The 23,431-nt window shown below is 32.5% G+C and overlaps 1 protein-coding gene across 7 annotated transcripts in view; it reads left to right on the forward strand.

Annotated features, from left to right (window-relative positions):
- PCDH9 (protocadherin 9) overlaps positions 1–23,431 on the forward strand; it is a 927,614-nt gene that overhangs the window by 322,432 nt on the left and 581,751 nt on the right. For 4 of the 7 annotated variants that reach the window (XM_055245271.2, XM_055245273.2, XM_063618778.1 and 1 more), the window contains exon 3: positions 14,586–14,687. The exons of 2 other annotated variants lie outside the window; for them this stretch is intronic. In XM_055245271.2, coding sequence (XP_055101246.1) covers positions 14,586–14,687 — 102 coding nt within the window. The remainder of the gene's footprint in view (positions 1–14,585; positions 14,688–23,431) is intronic. One more of the 7 variants, XM_063618779.1, reaches the window with a different exon arrangement.

The raw sequence follows: 23,431 nt of genomic DNA on the forward strand, positions 1-23,431 counted from the left end.
GATATAGCAGGGGGAGCTGTCCTTAATAGTTTATCATATACATGATGTTAAAATGACAACATGACACCTTAAACTTGCAGAACTGTTTATATTAATAAAGAGAATTATTACTCTGAGGCATTTTAGTAAGGGAATATTCATGTATCTCTTTATCTTTTAGTAGATTTAAAAGAAAACTTATGGCAGATTCTGTCTTGCATATATTCTATTTGTATCTGATTCTCACACCAAGTGTTTGTCACTTATTTTCCATAAACTTATTTTACACTGAATCACTGAATAACTATCATAAAAACAAATAGCATGTCAACACATTATTCGACCAGAGCCCTCTTGAGATAATGTCTGAATTTTCATCAAGACTGTAGTGATTAGTGTTTCTGATTATGATAATCAAATAACTCATTAGTGGTTATGTTTCAAAAAGGATTTGAAATATAAAATGTTTCTAGAATATGGTGAGTCATTTGGCTCAGGCTTCTCAAAGATGGTAAAAAATGGAAAGGACAATTTTAGCCCTTAATATCTTGCATCAGTAAAATATATGTAAGGCAAGTGTGTACCAATTTTACAAGCAATATATTCTCAAAGACCCAGTTTTGTGGTAGGCCATTTTTAAATGTATGCTTGTTTATACATGAAGAATAAATTGAGCAAAAGTTGTTGCTTTGTCTAACTTGACTAAGTTGACATCAACATAAACCATCAAATTAGTGGATAAAGGTTTCAACAAGTGAAGTGTGTTTTATTAGCTGGTGTTCAATTTATAAGGTAGGCAACTGAAATAAGGGAAAGTAGGAACAGACTTTATTTTTAAAGAAAACTTCATTTGCAAGTAGTTTCAGTTTAATGAGCAGCAGAAAATAAGGTTTTGTTATCTTTCATATGTACTTTCTATTGCTTGTTTAAAAGTTTGTAAATATTTGCTGAATGCACACTTTATTAGGTGTATGTGTGCGTATGGGTTTCCCTTCCTTAGTTAAGCTTCCCTTATTGTGTTTAGCTCTTTATTTTAATAAGACGATAAGCAAATTTCTATTCTTCTTCATGCTTTAGAGAGCTCACTAAGGAATAGGAATGGAAATAATATTCTGTAGTTTTGAAAAGATATGTACAATGGCATCAGCTTAAAAACACAAAGTACAGGTTGGTAAAGTTCAGTCAAACCTTGATCACAATCAACCATTAACACAACAGGATCCAAGTTATATGAATAAATTACATATACAGCTCTTACACTCAGAGCTATATTTTGATTGTATTCAGATATATTTTATCAGAGTATTTGATTTTAAAATCATCAGATCCTCCTTTTTAGCTGATCTTTTAGAATATCCAATTGGCCCTTTTGATCTCACAGATTCTGAAGAGATATTTTGACTTAAATAAAAGGTGTGTTTTATGAATACATTTTAATATTGAGTTAAGCAGATGGTTCCTTCAAATTTGGTTAAAAGTGTCTCCAGGGGGAGTTTTCTTCCCCCTATTAATGGCCATCTGGATTGAATAAGCTAGTGGTCTAAATCTAGTCTATTTTAGGTATTTGTTATTAGCCTTTTGCATAGTAGTGATCTGGATGAGTTGTGAGAAACATTGAGCAGAGTTAAAAGGTACTTTCAAAAGGATGTCAACATATAATTTAAAATACAGGATTGAGAATATATCTGAGTTTGTCTTTGCTTCAATTATCTCAAAGGGAATTCAGATAATTTTTACCCTATGTCATCTAAATAAAATAAAATACATCATTCAATGATCTCTGAATATTTCATCTCAGATAAGTTAGTCTCTATGCTTTCATTTCCTCATCTATAGTAGAGGTGAGGAAAAAAATCTGTAATGCCCTTTTCAACTCTAATATTCCATGAGTCTACCAGATATTGAAGTCACCCAAAGGGAAAGGAATTGCTACAAATTCTTACTTGCAAGCACAATTTTCAAGCCCTGTTTCCAAGCTCAGAGTTTCTCTGCCACGGAGGGGAGACAGAAAAAGACCTAGTAGAACTTAAAAAGAGCTAGGGCTAAAAGAAAGGCAAAAAAGGGATTCAGAGCTACTGAGCTCAGTGTCAAGAGGATGAATCATATTTACACTGATTTCCTGTTTCGTGTTGAGTCTCCAAGGAAGCCAGCTACCTTATGCTGCTGCTTTCTTCTACTTTGCTGCATGCACATAAACACCCCACAGATTCCTACCCTTTATAAGCTGAATAAAGTTATATATATATATTTTACATAATCTATAGCTGTTTGGGTGATTGCAAAATATTCTGGATTATAGGATTACTTTAAACAACATCTTGCCATAATGATATAAGAACATCAACATAAATTAGTGTTGTGTTCGTGGTCTCATTCTCTGTTTATCTTAGATCTCCTGGTAATCAAATGATAAGAAAAAATTACGTATGTGAGTAGTCTAGCAACATCTTTTATTTTACTTCATTGAAAGGAAGTGAAAAAGTTTACTTGGTCTTGTTAGATCCTTATCATGTAAGGTTGAATAAAATCTTCTATAAAAGAGCTTAGAATTGTGACAGAATGCTAATACAAGATCCCAAAAAGCTATGCTTCAATAAATAATCAGACTTTATATATTGTTTTTCCTAAAATTATTAGAATGTATATATTGCTTTTCTAAAATTATTTTCCTGAATTATTTATTATTTTCATTTCAAAGTGGATTGCTATTATCAGTATCATTAATATTAAAATAAATGTTTTATAAAATGTTCTCTATATATTGTTTAATCATGTTTAAATATGGCCCCCCCCACCTCCATGTCATAGAAAACTACTATGAACTTAAACAATTATCATTACTTGAAGTAAATGTATTTATTTTAATATCATTTTAAAACAAAAATACGGTTGTTCTCCAAGAAAGAGATATCCATTCTGCATTCTTCTGAAGAACACTGAAGGAAAAAAACATACGCACATTGTAGAAATAACACTATCTACTCTCTTGTTTCTGAATTTTATTCTTCTTTCATCACCATTTTTAATTTTCTAAAATGATATATATGTTGCCGAATATATATGTGAGATGTAGAGAACTGATCAAAATGAACTTTGATATACTGTCAACTCTTTGAAGACAAAATTATTTCTTATATGTATTTTTAATGAAGTTCAAAACTATTTGAATGAATGAATGCATGTATGCATTTATTTGAGAGAATCATCATAAAAGTTACAGCATTCAATGTGCTTTTTGAGGAGAGTATACCATCATATAGTATTTTATGATTTTCTTCTCCAAAAATCAAATGTGTTTCTTAGTTATGCTTCATATTTATTAATATACATTTTCAAAGTAGGTTTTTGTATAGGTTTCTGTAATCTCTTCTGGTTTCTTTACATACCTCCTTTCATCAGGAAAACAATTTCATGAAGATAAATCAGAGAAGTGTTAGTATTCCAGAGAGTCTTCTAAGTGTTACAGTTCTGTGGCCTGAGGATTAAAAGATAAACAGTAAAGTAGTTTTGCTGAAGTTATAGTAGTTTGAAGCTTGGAGACAAAGGAAGTAATTCAAAAGACAGACTCTATTAACAGTGACTACATCTACAGACATTTCCTTGTTTGTTAAAGTATATTCCTTCAGGGATTCTTTACCTAGACCTATAAGAAGAAACATTTTTAAGACCTTGAAAATAAGCATGTTTCTCACATACTTTGATTTTGTTCCTTAAAATATACAGAACTTTCATTTTAAAAATAGATTTAAAAAAACACTCTGGCCTTTTAAACATTCACAGTTAGTTAGGTTTTAGGCTTGTTGAAGAGTTCCTATCCAACATCACTGTAATTAGTTTCTTTAATTTGGCCTGATTTATTCTAAACTATTCCAAAAGGTATTCGAAGCACCAATTCTTTTTCTGGAAAGAAAGTGGAGGTACAGTCAACAAACATCAGGCCTTTGATTGTGGTGTTTTTCTCTTTGTGAACTTAAAAAACATGTGGAAATGAGAGTTAAAAATCATAATTTAGTTTTAATAGAGTAACACATATTTTCAAAGATATCAATGAGATAAGCAAATGTATAACTAAAGCCATGGTAAAGTTGCATCTTTCCTACAGTCCCTTTAACAACTAAGCATTTAGATCAACTAATCATTTATTTACATCATTTTATAGAAGTCTAAAGTTAGAGATATTAAGCAAACAAGCAAATAAAAATCTACCTTAAGTTTTGAGGTAACACGTCTAATAATATCTTACATTTTCAACTTGGATAAGCAGAGGAGATCCTTTGGTCTAAACTTACATAGTATGGAGAAGGCCACAAAGGCTGTGAAACTAAGTCAGATGATGATAGAGCTGAGGTTCAAGCCCAACACCCCCTACATAGCCGGTGGCACATTTCCAGGGTATTCTGGAACATCCTTTTTACTCTAAATCAGTAATTAAAAAGTGAGACATTTTTACTCCTAGATACTGTACAAGTTGCATAAATGAATTTAAAATTAAAACATGAAACACTCCACTTGCAAAAACACAATTTGAAATGATGTATTCAGAGTGTAGGATTTGTTTGTTTTTAGTGCACTATAAAAAAAAGAACTTATGCACTCTCTTTCTCTCTCTCTCCCCCACCCCATTCTCTCTGGATCTACACCCTTACAAATAAAATTCAAGCTTCAGGGTTGGTATTATAAAGTTTTACACAGTAAGAGAAGCATAGTAAACCACTGAACTTTTTAAAAAATTTGCCTTGAAAAGACAATATTCAAATAACTGACACAGCCTTGAATTTTAAACTCACTTTAAAGCATGCCAGATTTGAATCTCCGAATTTATTACCTGATTTCATTGGCTGAAGGTTGACTTGCAGACTGTTTCTAAAGACTGGCATGCACATAGCCAAGGCTAACATTATGTTGAAGGTTTATGTTGGGCAAACAGTTTTCATAATACGAAGAAATATAACCATATTACTAGAAATTATATTCAATTTAGGCTTTTAAAACTCTTCTCCTTACCACAGAAATTTCAAAATGTGATTATAATTCTTAGTGAGGATATTTTTTCGGAAAGATTTTGTCCTAAAATCCAGGATGCATTTATGCTAAGTTTTACATAGATTAACTTAGTAAGGTATATGGTTTATTTATGGCACTTTTATAAATTTATAAATAAATATTTGTATTAATATAATATATAAATTTTCAAATATTTTATGCAGATATAGTACTTGATTTTGTTTAATAAATATTCCATGAATACAAATTTATGCAATCACTTACATGAACAAGATAATCACATACATAAAACATGTATTCATAAGCATGGTGTGTATGTGTGTGTGTGTCCACACTTACGATTGTAATTCACAAATGGCCACCTTTGCATAGGAGAATATTTTCTGCCTGGTGAGCCCATCGCCATACACCTGGGCTCATCTCCATTTTAGGCTCATATATGCAGTTAATGGAATATGCTGTAAACTAATACTGCTGTTTTCCAACAAGTTAGTTTCAGTATGTATTTGTCAGTATTTCAGAACTCCTTAAAAAGTTTAGAAAAGGGATTGACTTGTGTATTCTGAAACACCAATTATCTGGACAGAAAATGAAACACAACAGTAGAAATCAGCAAAGGCAACTGATTATTTTTCCATCTCCGAAGTCTTTCAATTTAATCTGGAAATGTTCACCCTTAAATTCCTAGCAAACACTTTTAAAACAGGACCTCTCCGATTATATTTGAAATTTAATAAATGTTTAGTCAATCTACTTTTATCTGTGTTGCAGAACCTCTCCGATTATATTTGAAATTTAATAAATGTTTAGTCAATCTACTTTTATCTGTGTTGCAGAAATTTCCATTTTCGTTTTTCTTCAAGGTACAAATACAGTTAAATGATAATCATATGGGGAAAATCCCAGGGATTTTATCACAGTAAATAAAGAAATAAATTGAAATGAACTGCAAAACAATTGTCTTAAATATAATCCTGATTAACCCTGGCAACCAAAAATGTCTGTTGTTGTATTCGTTGGAATATGTTTGAAGAGAAGTATTTATTTTCATTTCTTTTCAAGGGTCTGGGAAGTTCCAAAGCCCTGCATTGCTTGCATCCACTTATTTAAAATACAGAATTAAGTTGCAGTGTGCAAAGCTGACTAATAGAGCTTTGCTCAAGCAATATAACATGTAATCCTGTAATTTAAAACCTTTCAATGCATTATTGCTCTTGTGAAATGGCTTTACAGTAAGGTAATAATACAAGGAGGGAACCAATGGAAAAATGTTAAAGTGTAGACCATTAGTGTTTGAAGTATACTTTCTAAGGAAATTTTATTTCAGTGCGTGCTCATAGCAACTGGGTTAAAAGAATTGCATAAAACTCGTATAACATCGACGAACCATTTAAAGAAAAAGTGACATAATGTGCACAGAAGCAGCTACGATTTGTGATTCTCATAAAAATGGTTTTGTTTTGTTCCTCCTTGGTTAGTAATGACTTGAAATTGCATCCAGTTTATCTCTATTAAGTTAGAGAGGTTAGAAGTATAGTAATTACTTATGAAGGAATTTAAAGCCAGATGTGGGAAAATACATGATCTTATTCCTGTTTTTATTTATTCATTTAGCAGAATTGTGTCCACACCCCCATGCCCAGCAACCTAGCACGTCTGCCTTGAACACTTTGGCACATTTAATGGTCAGTTCTGTTATTGCACATTTAGAGGGAACCTGCTGAATAAGTTTGACATAGAGTTCTATTGCTTAATTCTTGATTGCATTACTAAAAATTCTATAAGAATACAAAAAACTATGTTTGCCTTTCTCTACACTTTCATTATGTAGTTTTCTGAGAAAAGGAGAATATATTCAGCCTAGTAGAGCTTTCTCCAAAGCTAAATGATTATTTATTTTGGGAATATAACTCTATTGCTATCTCTATCTCCTTTATTTCTGCATTTGTCAAAAGTTTCTTAAGAAAAGCCTTGAAAGTCACATAGACAGAAACTCAATGGAACACGCATTCTCAGGAAATGGACAATGCACAGAGTTGCTAAAACTTTATAGTAACCAAGATATTTATGGCAAAAGACTTCTCTGAAATACCACTTACACAATAAAAGGCTAGGATAAAGCTATTTTTTGGTTACGGTACATGGCACCTAAACATTTTATTAAATTGTTAGAATTGTTTGAAAAATGTCAGACAGCCTATGATAGAGACCATTAAATCTTGGAATAGCATATAAAAGGAGAATTTCTAAACAAAGAAAAAAAAAGTGTTTTATCTGGTACATAAACTTAATCCACTTACTGAATTACTTCAGACTTTAACATCCTTAGCTTTTTTTCCCCAATCCTCTTTTTACTTAAATTTGTTAAGATTTTTTTTACACGTGAAGCATTCTTATATCTTAACTGTTTTGCACATACTAGTTCCATTTATTGTATCGTAAGGTAGTGAATTGAGTAAATATTATACAAACACTTTACAAGTGACCCACTTGCAACAACTAAGTGCATAATAAGAAATATATCTTATCTATTAATTTCACTTGATCACATGGAACTATAACCGAGGGAAGCCAACTGGTCTATTTAATGACCTGTGCCAGAAGACTATATAAAATCAGCTTTTGTTTTCTCATAAATCCCACGTGCAACAGTCAGCTTCTCACTGTTCATTGAGCAGTAGTGACTACCTCCATCTGGCTAGACTCTCTGCAAACCTGGTTAAAAAATGAAATGGCTTGTTGGAACAAAGGAGAAAGGAAGTGCTTTTGAGGGAGAAAAGAGAACTTTTCCTACTTTGAGACATCAAGAAGGAAGACAAAAGGGTATGTCTAGGTGGAAAGATCTGGAATGGGAATTGTGAGGACAGAAGAGGATTTACATAGAGGAATTGATGAGCGTTATCTGTAGGATCAAGAGAGTATTGGAGGGATGTCAGTTAACTTGCAGTGGGGTTGAAGAAGGTCTGCTTCCCCTAGAAGAACTGGAAAGGTGAACTTTGCAAAATCCACTGGGTAGGAACATGTGTCAGGGTCCGGAAGTTGAACATAAGCTTATTTGTTTATGCAGTGGATACATTCAAGTTTACCTAGTTAGTTAATATATTACTGTGACAAAGTTACTCTTTGTCATGAACTGCCAAGGGTTCAGTTGGAGGAAGAAAGCATGATGACTAAGCCAAATGCTCGGCTCCCTGCAACCTCTGCCTCCCAGGTTCACACCATTCTCCTGCCTCAGCCTCCTTAGTAGCTTGGACTACAGGCGCCCGCCACCACGCCCTGCTAATTTTTTGGATTTTCAGTAGAGATGGGGTTTCACCATGTTAGCTAGGATGGTCTCGATCTCCTGACCTTGTGATCTGCCCGCCTCGGCCTCCCAAAGTGCTGGGATTACAAGCGTGAGCCACTGCGCCCGGCCTCTAAATGAATTTTCAACATGTGTTTTTATAAAAGGATATGTTGTTTCTCATAATTCTGTGAAAAAGGAGGTTGGCTTTTTGATAGGGATTGCATTGAATCCATAGATTGCTTTGGCTGGTATGGTCATTTTAACAATATTAATCCTTCCGATCTATGAACATGGGATGTTTTTCCATTTGTGCAATCTATGATTTTTTTAATCAGTGTTTTGTAGTTTTTCTTGTAAAGATCTTTCAACTCCTTGGTAAAATATATTCATAAGTCTTTTCTGTAGTTATTGTAAGTGGGATTAACTTCTTGTTTTGGTGCTTGACTAATATTTATTGTTGTGTAGAAATGCTACTGATTTTTGTGCATTGATTTATGTCTCAAAGTTTTAAAGAAAAAAAATTTAAAGAAGAGACTCAAAAAAGCAATTAAAAAAACAGACTCTCTGCATACTATAGATAGTTAACGTTTCCTTCATATCATTTTATAGTCTGCCTATTTTTCTTATTTCACATAAGCAATCCCTGTTTTTAAATTAATATGTATTATAGCCATCTATGTTTCTATGATATGATTGCATTTATATAACATCTGGTTTTAAAATTTATCATATGACATTTTCATTTTAAATCAAAATGTGTCACTGCAGCTGAACACTGATTTGTTCAATAAACTTTGATGAGCATTTTAGCTCCATTTTCTAGTTATGATTAAAGATAACAAAAATAAGCAAAAAAAAGAAGGTACATAGAAAACATTAAAGAAAAGGCTGTGAGTATAGGCTCAAGGTTTCCTTATTTGGGCCAGAATAAATTTCAGGATACTAAATGATTAGAACAAATTTTCAGAAATAATAAGAATCTATACTGTTGGTCACTTAAAATATAAATTTTATTAGTTTCTAGATATAAGTATAAAAATATGTGCTTTGATGAAAGAATAATTAGGGGTGTTCTAAGAGCTCTTTTATTATCTTATGAATAGAAGATTGTTCCTGTGTCTGAGAAAATATTTTGGAATCAGAACCTGTTCAATATGGGTGTAATTGCTAAACAGACTCCACTGAAGAAAACACTTTCTGAGGAAGTACTCAGTTTTATCCTCTCTAGTCCTTTCAATTTTTACAACAACACGAACAGTTAAATGATTCCAGAGAGACAGCAGGAGAAGAAAGAAAGCCATGAGTGTATGGCATCCTTGAAGGCCAGTACATAAATGAAACAAGAAGAGGTAGTACTCAGTTGTGTTGCATTAGATAAGAACAGAATTGCCATTTGAATTAGTAATGCGAAAACCATATGTGATGGTAGTAGGGCCATTTCAGTGGAATGGGCGTGCTTGAAACCTAATACGTGTGGATCTCTAAAGAAATGCATAGAGAGAAGTTGAAGATACCAAGTTTAGACAATTACTTAAAGTAGATTCATTTCTGCAAATATAAATTTCTTTGGAATTATTAAACAAATGTTCTGTTTTAGAATTATTCATGAAAAGGATCCTTAGTTTATTAAAATAGGTAGGAATAACATTTTCAGTGGGAGTTTTTAAATAAATGGAATTGTTATTTAATGAAACCTATAGCACAAAAGTACAAAACTATTGCCTCTATAATGACTGCAAAACTTCTATGAAAGTGCTATTGATTTTTAGTAAACAACCTTGATTTTGTAAGAAGGTAGGAGTAGTAATAGAATAATAAATAATATTAAGCATTGCTACTGCATTACCATTGAGTTGAAAATGTAAAGAACCCCCTTTTAAGCAAAGAAAACAGCTGTGTTTTTCATAAAGATCTTTCATAAAATTTTTGTTGTTTTTGCTACTGTTGGTTATTTTTCTCTTAATATGGCTAGAAGTGCTTTTTTGAAAATTTGTATCAAAAATGAAAGAGTAAAAATACCTGATTATGTGAAAACTTTGAGCAGGTATGTCTATAGGTAGTGAATGATAATTTTCCCAGGAACTACAATGGATGTTTTCGAGTGGCAAGATTTATCCACTTATTACAATATAGACTTTCAATCATAGGTGATGAAAAATAACACACTGGTTTTAAAGTATAAAACAAATGTATTTTCAGTGATTTTCATTGAATATGATTGTTGTTATTGAGCTTTAGACTTCTCAAATTTGGTTTACATATATACCCTCCGATATAAATCTGATTTAGCAAATCCATCTTACCCATAATTCAGTATGCAGTGATTTATATTAAATTTGGCAAATAGTACAATTTTTTGGTGGGATGAATCTTGAAAGGTTTTTTTTGTTTATGTTTTGTTTTGTTTTGTTTTTCTTTTTGAGACAGTGTCTGGTTCTGTCGCCCAGGCTGGAATACAATGGTGCAATCTCGGCTCACTGCAACCTCCACCTCCCGAGCTCAAGCTATTCTCGTGCCTCAGACTCCCAAGTAGCTGGGATTACAGGCGTGCACCACCACACCCAGCAAATTTTTATATTTTTAGTAGACGGGGTTTTGCCATGTTGACCAGGCTGGTCTCAAACTCCTGACCACAGGTGATCCACCCACCTCGGCCCCCCAAAGTGCTGGGATTACAGGCGTGAGCCACTGCGCCCAGCTGAGACTTTTAAAATAAATATTTTTTTAGAAAATGCTGCAACTCTCCCGGAAATAGACATTTGTTAGGAAGGATTCATAGTGATTAAATTTTTCCCATAAGAATTTTTTTTTCTTTAAAGTTTGGCTATTTATAATAGTTAATCTCAAAATATTGTTTACAGTGTTACTTTTTTCTTTTATTTTGCTCTGAGGTATATATTCATAATTTGCAGAAGAAATTTACCTCACAAGACTCAATTTTAAAAAGTAAGGAAAGAATAGTAAGTTAAAAATTTTCCTTTGATGCCATTCACTGTTCCAAAAACAGGAGCTGCTCCAGAATGAAACGCAGGAGAGGCTTGGGGGTGAGATCTTTTAGGAATGGAAGGACTTGACTGGGCATCACAATGATATTGCAAATGCACTCGTTTTGTTATGTTGCATATTTTCTTGGAAAAGTTGGAAGAAAAAGAATGACCTTTAAAGTTCACTCTTGGCACTGTTGGCCCTTATATTAAGTCCAATTCTATAACTTCTTATTATATGTTGTACTATTGAATTAATGCACTGATAGCTTCTGTCTGTTCTGAAATCAATCCTCACATTCTTCATGTTTGAACTATTATCAAATTACTCATGGCTCATGAGAATTCATGTTTTCTCACCTTTGCATATGCAGTTCCTTCTGTCTCAAATGTGTGCTAACCATGATTCCCTCATCAGTCCATCTCTTGAGACTCTCTATTCATGTATCAAACCTGGGAGTCTATGCATGCTCTCCTCTGTCCCTTAGCAGTCTGCATACATTTTCAGGTGGCATATTCACTCATCATGGCAGTTATTTATTTTCATGTATTGTTTCAGGGCTAGAGTGAGAGTATTACAGATATTAAATGCCATATCTTGATGATTTAGTACAATTCTGACACATAACATGCACTCAGTAAAAGTCTGATTATCGAAAAAACAGAATAAAATGAGTGAATGAATGAGTTATAGATGAACCCATTAAGGGAGATGTGGTGCAGTAGAAATTGCCCAAAATAAAGTGAACACTTGTCCTGCTTTTACAGGGCAAATCCTTCAGCAAATGGCACTGAATATACCTGAACCTGTGTCTTCCTAATCTGTTAAAGGATGGATTATGTTTTCTACCAGTCTACAGAGGTTCCTTGTAGATAATACATAAGTTCTTGTATTTAAAGCATAAAGTATTATACAAATATAGGATTTTTTTTCAGGTCCAGACACTTTTATGATATATCCATGGGGGGAAAAAAACAATATATGATGGGTTAAATTTTAAAAAGGAAGAAAAAATTCTATAGAGCAAGATATGAGATTGAAATCGGAGTGAGGCCAAAATTTACTATAGCTTCCTGAGGGCTAGACAAGGAAGTTTTTTTTTTTTTTTGAGATGGAGTCTCGCTCTGTCGCCCAGGCTGGAGTGCGGTGGCGCAATCTCGGCTCACTGCAAGCTCCGCCTCCCGGGTTCACGCCATTCTCCTGCCTCAGCCTCCGAGTAGCTGGGACTACAGGCGCCCGCCACCACGCCCGGCTAATTTTTTTTTTTGTATTTTTAGTAGAGACGGGGTTTCACCGTGGTCTCTATCTCCTGACCTTGTGATCCGCCCGCCTCGGCCTCCCAAAGTGCTGGGATTACAAGCGTGAGCCACCGCGCCCGGCCGACAAGGAAGTTTTAACCTTAACCCAAGGATTCTAATCTCTGGCTACACATTAGAATTGTCTGAATATTTTAAAAATATTTATGTCTGAGCTTCAATTTAACTGATGTGAGGTGGGGCTCAGTCACTGACATTTTAAAAAACTTCCCCAGGTGATTCTAATATACAGTCAGGGTGAGATTCACTGCTGGGCCAGAGAAATTTAGGAAATGTTTCTTAGGAGAAAAACTGTATAATACATGAAACCTTTTAAAAATATTAATCAGCATGAATAGATATGTGGAGAGGCTAGGGATAGGAATTGAATAATTAAAATGTCTATGGACGTCACAGATGAAAATAACTGTTTTAAGGTCTATGCTTTTTTTTTTTTTTTATTGAATGCCAAAAAAGCTGCTGTGAAGCCTTTGTTGCTAACAGTGAATTTGTTCAATCAAAAAACTTAGGAACATTCAAATAATTAATGTTGCAAGGGAGCATTTTACAAATTACACATGAAAGTTACTTAGAAACAAAGGTTAAAATGGCAGTCACCATTTGTTGAATGACGCATGAAAAGAGTTGCTAGAGGAGGTAAGTTTTGAATAGAGTTAAATTGTAGAGAGAGAACAGATATAAAATATTTTTTCATGCTAAAAGGCGTATAGTGATGGATATATGGATTTAAAGTCATGCCTTCTTAGTTGTCACATAGCTATTTATTTTAAACAAATAAAAATAAATGAGATAATTTATATTTTCAAAATGTAATGACAGTGCTTTAACATATATTTAAATATATAAAATGATGATCTTGAAATGAAAATAGAGTGAACACAATATATTAAAATGCTAAAACACATTTGCTTTTAAAAATGTCTAACAGTAATTTTCTAACAGATTTTACTTTGAGATAGTAAAGGTAGCATTTCATTGATGAATAGGAAACATGGCATACTAAATTGAAAAGAATAGTCTCTTTGCTCGTAATGTAATGAAATCTATGCATATATTATAGTTTAAGAAGAAAGGGTATATATCAATGATGAACCTTTTCTGGAGGCATAACAATATCCTTTTATCAAAGTAGAAACTTTAAAACCTACAAAGTTATGTTTAATAAATGGCCAGACAGCAATACTTACAAATATTGCTTGGCTTGAGTCTAATAAAAGATTTAGAAAAGAAGTAAGAAAACAGGAAGTGGAAAATGTCTTATTTTCACATGAAAAACTTGTGTGAGGAATATGGAAAACTGTCATTTTAATTTGTTCACAGAGAAAGGCCAAGCCATAATGTAATATCTTATGTTCTATAATTCATATCAATTTCCAGGTAAATTATTTTAGATAACCTGTTTTGTAAAAATGCTTTCTATTTAGTACAAAAATAAGTCAACTAGTATTTTAAGACACTACACTTCTGTTCTTTCAGTTTTATCTATTTCAAATGTATCACTTATAAAGGTAGTTCATGTGGTAGATAAGGATATGGGGAATGGTTCCAAAAAGGCTAGGTAACAGCACAACTTTGTAGGGGGAGGAATTATGCTTCAGTCTCCTCTTCCGTAAGTGGAGGTAGTTAATAATATCCATGCCACGGGATAATATGTGTATAATATATATATCAAACTCTTAAATAATATCTCACCCAAATATCACCGTATAACTTTTAGCTACCAAAGTCATAAATGTAATAAATAAATATTGCCTAAAAAAGGTAAAAGTAAAATTACTAAATCTTATATGTCTTTAGTTTTAGTAAAAACATTTTAACAATTTATTTATCCTGGGACAATTAAAAAATCTTTATGGTAAAGACTCAATCTTAATGCATGTATCTCTGGGTGTGGACCCTTGTTAGCTCAAGTGGTATTCCTTTATTAGATTAGGCTCATAGCAAACAGCCATGTCTCTCAATGGACACCGTAAATGTGGAGTAGTTTGTCACAATTATTTGGTAATCTCTTTCAGTGTAACTCACACAGCAAAAGTGACAATATTCCTGTCACTCCTCAGAAATGTCCCAGCTCCGCGGGTTTCCACATTCAGGAGAATGAAGAAAGCCATTACGAGGTATGCCATATATCTATAGAGAACACGTTAGTACTGAGAAATTTTCATTTTCCTCATAATTTTAAATACTCTATCTTAACTAGTATTATTTCCTTTGCCCATCTCTTCTGTGGTCACATTTTTATACTAATGTTTTTGAAAATAATTTTAAGTAAATAATTTTAGAACAAAAATCCAGCTATATATATATATATATGTATATATATATATATATATATTATGTTGAGTAATGATCCAATCCTTAAACATAATGTTAGTAACATGGAATGAAAAGTACTGATTTTTGCCTATTTTTAAAGAAAGTAATGAGCAACTTTCTTTTAAAGCTAGATGTTCTGTATTGATTCATATTTATTAATTGAACTAAAAGAAAGGCACAACTATTTTGAAAGGTTAATTCGATTCATCTCCCATACTGAGGAAAATGAGAAAGACATTGCTGCTTAATATGACTAGTTAAATTTGAATTTTAATGAAGCTTTTCCTTTTTTTTAACTACTTTTTATCAGTTTGATCTTTTATTTCCCTGTATTTTTGAACTTAAATCCATTACTTTCTTTTTTAAAAAAGTTAGTTCATCCACATTAAAAGGTAGAAGATCCATAGTTGTTTTTTTCTTATTCTTTTATGTTGGAAGGGTTTTTCCAATGCCAATTGTTCCACTATGGCTGGGTATAGAAATCTACTATCTTTCATGTATTTTTTTTAAGTCATGGTAAAAAACACGTAACATAGAATTTACTATCTGAGCCATTTTTAAGTGTAGAGTTCAGTCGTGTTAACTATTTTTGCATTGTTGTGAAATGGAAGAAGATTTCCATTTTTAAAGAATTATGTTTTAATAGTTAACTAATATTAAAACGTACATAGTGTTTCACGTATTTTTTTACAGCTGTAACATACAGATTGTAGAAAGAGAGGTAATGTATGTGTATGCGTATGTGTGTGTGCCTGTGTGTGTATTGTTTTCTTACAGAACATAGGTCCCCTCCATTCTCTTAAAACCTTTTCTTAATCACTATTAGTAAAAAAAAATTGGTAATAATTATTGCTTTTGCCATCTAAAGGAATCTATTATTTTCAAAAATCCCACTGGTAATGTATATTGAAGAAACTACATTGATTAATAGAAACTTAATATAGAAAGCAACTTCTTTTTGGATAAAACATTACTGGAGGTTGAAAGAGGATTGAGCAATATTTTGAACTGCTCTATCCCCTAATTCTCCTTCGCATATTTTTATTCTATTTCTTTTTCTTTGTGTGGCTCTAAATACTTAGAAATGATTTTCTAAACTTCAGTATATATACTTTTTTTATATTTTTCTTTCTTTTTTTTTAATCCAAAGCCTAAATCACTTGAACATTGGGAGAAGAACCATAGCTTTTAACCCTTTGATTTTTCCTCTTCACTGTGTACGTTTCAACTATCTAAGATAATACAACTGTTCCCATTAATTATCAACAATAACACAATAGTTCTAATTGGATGGCAGAGAAAAAATGTTTTTCATAAGTAAAGATTAATGTAAATAGTACAAAACCCTACCCAGGATGTTGTGCAAGTCATTAAGATCCAAGTGGATTTCAGATTTCTAAGAATTGTATTTATTTTTATAACATTTTATGTTTGTGTTTATTGACTTAACCATACTCCTCAGAAACCATATTCCTCAGAAAATCCCTTTGATTACCAAAGGTGGTGAGATGATTTATTGGAGATTTCTTTATTTTTTGTAGAGAATTTAAATGAGACATAATTCAAATAATTTTCTATAAATCATACTTTTTTCTCCCTTAGATACTTCATAAGGTCCAAAGCACAAGAAGACAGCTTGTACAGGGTTTGACTAAAAACTTGTACAGGGTTTGACTAAAAGTCTAGGAAATTTGAAGAAAAAAATGACATCTAGAATTATGATGTTTATTTATATTATTAGTCCATTTGTGAAAGAACAGTGAAAGTAAATCTACTATGGTTTATTTATAAACAAAGAATAAAAAATATTTTTATAAATCTTTCATTCCATACATTCTCATTTAAACATTATGCTCCAGGCCCATTTTTTCTGAATAATTTTGAACTAGGTTGTCTGGAAGGCCCTACCCATCCCTGATGATCTGTGATACTAAATAATGATGATGATATTGACAACTTATACTTATTTGACAACATAGTTTTCTACAGTTAAATATCTTTCTGTGTTAAATAGTACCTCATACTCTGTGCTAGGGACTGTTTCAAGAAGTTTATATGTATATTCTCCCATCCACATTTTGTCCTTGGTTAGTCTAAACTGTTTTTGATCATAATACATTTAATTTCTTTAATATGCATTTTTTATTAAATTCAGAGAGACAATATCTGAAATTTCTTATAAAATAAAACTTGAAGAAAAGACATAAGTGATGTCATCTTTTGAGTTTTTTAAAACATTCTAAGATACAAGGCTTCTGTATAAATGCTTAATATCTGTAGAGCAATAATAAAATGGGCAGTTTTAGTAACCACTTTTTTAAAGGTTATTAATCTAGTGTTAATTATTCTTGAGAATTAACAATGAAAGGTGATTATAATCTACAAAATTGGCATCTGAAATGTTATTTTTCATTATATTTAATTCTATACTGAGCCTGGTAAGTGCAAGTATTTTCCTAATTTTTATTTTTTCACAATTTATATTTCCCCTCCCTTTTAATCACCTTAATATAGTAGAAAGAAAGATGATTTTTCTGTTTAACACACACAAATATTTAACTGTAGAAAACTATACTGTTAAATAGAGTCATATTTGGTGTCAATGAATGCTGACTAATCTGGATGAAATTCTTAAATTTATATTATGACACTAGATACATAATAAAACTGAGACTGATGTGACCAGCAAGCTTTTAATTATTATTAGCTTATTATTAACCTATCACTCTTAACTTAGATATAAGAAGTATTGCTTACTTATAGAGAAATGCTATATCAGCTATTGAGAAAAATTTGTGCCAGACCCTATTCTAAACACATCATATGCATCACAATAATTCTTCTAATCTACCACTAGAGTATAAACATGCTACAATTTTATGAACTGCTAGGGTAAAATGCTGCAATTTAACTCTGACAAATTCTTATTTTTAATTTCTTTAATATTTGTCCTATTTTAATATACGCAAAAATAAGGGTTTTTTTATATTAGAATTGTTGAAATATAGCTTATTTAATTCTGACAGCAATCCCATTAGGTAGGTATGATTATTATTCTTATTCTACAGATGGGAAAAGGAGACACCGAGAGGTTTTGTAATTTGCTCAAATGCACACAGAGAGGAATGAGTGGGCTGGAAGATAGCCACAGCCACATGGCTTCAGAAACTGCAAAGATAACTATGCCATGATATTATCTAAGTAACAACCAACAAACAAAAAACCTCACAGGCTATTTGATTGTCAGGGACCAGAGATTACCTATGCATACTGCTGAAACATAATGTGAAGACAAGAGCGATTGAGTAGCTTGCCCTACCTCTCAGAGCTAGCTAGTGATGGCATTAGAATTATATCCTAGAATTACTGATCCCAGAGTAATCTAAAGACTTTACCTTCAAACACAAAGTTTCCAAACAAATGTTAAATAAAATAGTTTATACTTGAAGTTCTTTCTTAAATTAGATTTTAAAAATGGTGTGGAATTTAAACTGTCATGTTTAAGTTTTCTCTCCCTGACATACATTTTGTCATTGAATAGACAGAGCATTTCAATGATTAAATCGAAGCACCGGAATAAAAAAGTGCACATTGTTTTCATGCCATAAATGCATATCGCTTTTAATAGGCATTTTTGATCCATATTTCGTTGTCACTTCGTTTCTATTATATTTCATTCCCTTTTCCCATGAAACAGTATATAATGCAAACAGAGCTTTCAGTGTCTATATTCTGCAATCTGTAGGAAAATGTCTCATAGTTATTGGAATTCACACAAGACTGCATCTCAGTACGAGTAGCTGTTCCCTGTCACTGTTTTTGATGCTTGAGCTAAAGATTATTTTACAAAATGGTTTAGTGTTCAGTGTATGAATTTGTGAGATAAGACTTCTCCCTTATAGGAGTGAAATACGAAAATCAATGTCAGATGGAAATCTTAGCTCTAAGAGTTAGGGAGATTGGTGGAAGGGTTTTAAAATAAGTGTGAATTTTAGCCTCTAGACTTTGGAAATGTGGCAGTTATTGTGAGTATGAAATTCATAGGTGCAGATGGTTGATTAAGATAGCCCAGGATGGGCCACTGCTATAAATCTCCACAGAAAAATTGAGAAAACCATTTTGATAAGGAACATTTTTGAACTTTTATGTAAATTCATAACACAGGTTTTGCTGGATTCATTAAATGCGTATAAGTTAAATAACCATTGGTTTCATGAAATTGCCAATTGTGTCATGTGATAGAAATATTTAATAGAATTCAAATATATCAAATGGTGAGTAAGAGGGGTGCATGAGAGGAGAACTCCAATGTATTAAACTGTTATTATGTGTCTTGTATTTCACATTTGCTACCTAATTCAAGACAATTGTCTTCAAGGTAAGTCTAATTTCCCTCCGCATTAAGATAAAGTTATGGGTGCCTAGGTGATCTTGAGCCTACATCACCAACCAAGGACATACTAATAGCTAGAGTACAACGGGGCTCAGTTTGTTACACAGCCTAGAACTCTATTGTTTAAATAATACCAAATGGAGCGGGAGCAAAATGGTAACATTATCTGCTACTTTTAAATAATAAAATAGGAAAGTTATAAAGCCAAAATACTTTTGCTTTTGTCTTACTTGGTCATTTATTTTATTTTTAAAAAACATTCATACACGAAATCTGATTTAGTGTATGAATATTATATGATACACCTACATTTTCCTGTTATTGCTGTATTATGAATATTATGCCACATACCTGTATTTTGCTGTTGTTCATGATTATGTAGTCATATTACCCAAGCATATTTACATAATTATGTACAAGTACACAAATAAATATGTTCAGTCCTTAGAATAGGTGCTGTTGTTGATATCAGCTTTAAAATTAAAATAATTAGGTAAATCATTTAGCAATAATTCTCTGAAGATTTTTACATTATATTTTAGAGTAATAAAGTTATTTACAATTAATAGATATTTACTAATAACACAAAATTAATTCTCAAGCTAGTTTTTTCTTTCTTCATAAGGACAGCTTTTTGGAAAACCCCAAGGCTAGTAAATGGTACATATACACACACAAACATGTTATTTAGATACTTACATACATGAATACATATTTGGGGAATAACTCCTAACATATTAAAATATTTAAATTTTTAGTAACATCGCTCTCCAAAGTACAATAAATTAAGAAAAATGATAAGCAATATTTTACATCTCAGTCACTGTGAAACATTGTATATATAACAAGTATTAGAGAAAGCATGTTGGGCGTCAGTCTGGCTCACTCACTAGATAAAGAAGTTTTTCACCCTTTTACCATGAAGTTTCTAAAACTGCACCTCAGAAAAATGGCAAATAAAATACATCATGGATTGGAGAATTGTTAGTTAAGTCCTGACATGCCCAACTGTGAATAATCAAAGATCTTATGCCATTTTAGATAAGATTGACTTGGAAAATAATTTCTAACAAATCACAGGACAATTTCTGGCTACAATTCCAAACAGCATTTAGGAATCTTCACACTTAATGTAGATCTGTTATGTGAAATTTGTGTTATATAGAGATAAATTTTCAAAAAAATCATTAAAATATTTGACAGGCTCCTATTACTTGCTAAATAAGCATACGTAAATTTGTAACAAATTACCAAGAATTTAAAGAACTTATACTACAGTAGTATAGAAACACTGCATACACTCATTTCTAATGCTTATGTATAATACAATTTTCTAGAAACATGAATGTTGGTTTATTTCAGACTATTGAACTTATGCTTGAGAAAATTTTATGTTAATATTAAGAGGGATGTAGGCAAATATAAAAACAGGCATATTTGATCAACCCTATACTACATGTCTCTGCTTTCTGATGTGAATTGATTTCATTTTTTAAATGGGGCCATCGATATGTTCCTTAAGTCAAGTAAACATGGATAGGGTACTAGACATCCCTTCCTCTGTTTTTTGCTCAGAAACACAAAGTTGAGACTTCTTTGGAGGGGAAACAAATTATCCAACCTCTCTTTTTTCGTAATTATGCTGAAACCAGTCTATGAGTCATATATTAATCTACCTCTCCTTTTTTCCCTCCCTCTCTTCCTTTCTTCCCTCCCTCCCTTCCTTTCTTCCTTCCATAAATATTTATCCAGCAGGTATACCAGTGGCAATGTTATGCATGCCAAGTACATCATTTGTGTATACAAACATGGTTCTTTGTGTTTCAGATATTACGGTCCAAGGGAGTATACTCATATCAATATGTTACCATAAAGTGTAAGCAGTGCTAAAACAAGAGATACTCAAGATGTAAGAAGAGCACATCATACGAGCAATTTAACATAGCACAGGAAAAGTATGTTGTTAAAATAAAACTTGAAGGAGTTTACAAGGTGAATGTTCAGGAGTGATGTGTTGGTGTGTGTTGGTAGAAAAATGAGAATTTTACTTAAATATACATCCTGTGTGAAGGCCAGGTGTCAGGAGAGCACATCCAAATTTTAAGGAAAGTTCCGCTGGTTCTTTGTCTCCTCAATGCAGATCTCTTTTCTGGCTCCGATCTAAGACCTGGTTCAAAATGCAAAACTGCAGTGGCTATTAAATTTTATATTCTTAGTATAGTATCTGAACACATTTTTAGTTATTAAGAAACATGACTATATAATGTTTTTCAATGTGTGTTCAACGGAGTCAGCTTTAAAACTTTTAAACACTTAATTGGAAATGCAGATATGCATATTTACAGATACATTCCTACAAATAGATTTTGATTTTATAGAAATTATTATACATAACAATTGTATAATTATGTAAATCTGGTATATGGTTGCATGTGTATATAAATGTTAATATCCAATTTTACATATAATAGCCTCTTATTATTTTTTAAATTATACTTTAAGTTCTGGGATACATGTGCAGAATGTGCAGTTTGTTATTATTATTATTTTTTTAAGTCACTTATTATTAAAAACAGCATACATTTGTGGTGTTTTCCCGAGGCTAAACAAATGTACTTGAGCAAAGTGAGTGGCCTTATGAATTGCTTCACTGTAAATTCATGGAGACATTTTTAGTTGAATTCCCGTGTATAAATCAGTTATATCAAATTTTCCACCAGTTCAGTTTTTTTTTCAGTTACTTAACACTCTATAAAGATTGGTCATCACATTCTTTAACTTTGTATTAAACACATTCTTCCAATTCTTTCTTCACCACAAAACAAGTGGGCTTGGTTTTGTTCACAGGAAGAGCCGCATTTGACAGATTTGCTGATGGTGTCAGTGTTGGTCGCAGGCTTGATGGACAGCACCAAACCTTGCTGTGGCCCAGCTCCTGCTAATTAGTTGTCTGAAGCCACTCTGTGTGCCACAGGCATAGGCTTATCAGCCAAAGACATCTTTACCATTCAGCATGACAGCTGTGATGCAGCTGTTTGTGGAGAAAATGAAGCACAAAGAAAGGGGGGATGAGCCTTTCAGATAAATGACAACCATAGTATCTTTCACTGAAGGATCCTAAGGATATAACAAAACAACGAAAATGTAGAGTACAAAAAGGTGTAAATCAATATCTGTTGGATGAGTGTGGAACCCACACATGAAATGATCATAAATAATATCAGACTGTGAGAGTGAGAGGAAAATACAGCTGCCTTGCAAGTTCTTTTAAAATGCATTGAAGTTGCATGTTCTTGTAATTAATGCTGCTCAAGCATTTGCTTATGAAATTAATGTAGATGTGTGGAGTTTTCAGAAGTTTCTGCACATGTGCATAGATACTAATGCGAAAGCTGGCCAGAAAGCCTTGTATCTGAATAATTGCAGAGAACATGGTCATGAATAATATGTTGGGATGCTAAAAATCTCATAATATTGGAGACACTCTGAGAGGAGTGAAAGTCATCCACATATATGTGAGAAGGGTGTAGACATGGTAAAGCTAAAAATATAAAGTTACTATTCCTTTTTAGAAAAGTGTGCTTATGTTGAGGTAATAATGAATGAAATTCTTTTTCAGTCCTTAATGATTGAAAACTGTGAGCTCCCATTTTAACTACTATCCACGTAAACTGGAAATCTAATGGAAAGTACCTATGGTTAGAAGTACACATTGACAAATCAAATTAAATAAATATTTTCACATAAACATTTCATATTATAAAATACCTATTCTAATTTCAAAATACTGACTGTAAATAATCTTTTCATATAAGATACCTAATATTGGCCAGGTGCGGTGGCTCATGCCTGTAATCTCAGCACTTTGGGAGGCCAAGGCGGGCAGATCACTTGAGGTCAGGAGTTTGAGACCTGCCTGGCCAACATGGTGAAACCCTGTCTCTACTAAAAATAGAAAAATTCGTCAGGCATGGTGGCACATGCCTGTAATCCCAGCTACTTGGGAGGCTGAGGCACGAGAATCACTTGAACCCAGGAGTCGGAGGTTGCAGTGAGCTGAGATCGTGCCACTGCACTCCAGCTTGGGCAACAGGGTGAGACCTTGACTAAAAAAAAAAAAAAAAATACTTAATATTTTATGAGACAGTTTTA

This window comes from Symphalangus syndactylus, chromosome 15 (assembly GCF_028878055.3).
Source record: "Symphalangus syndactylus isolate Jambi chromosome 15, NHGRI_mSymSyn1-v2.1_pri, whole genome shotgun sequence".
In the NCBI taxonomy this organism is placed as follows: domain Eukaryota; kingdom Metazoa; phylum Chordata; class Mammalia; order Primates; family Hylobatidae; genus Symphalangus; species Symphalangus syndactylus.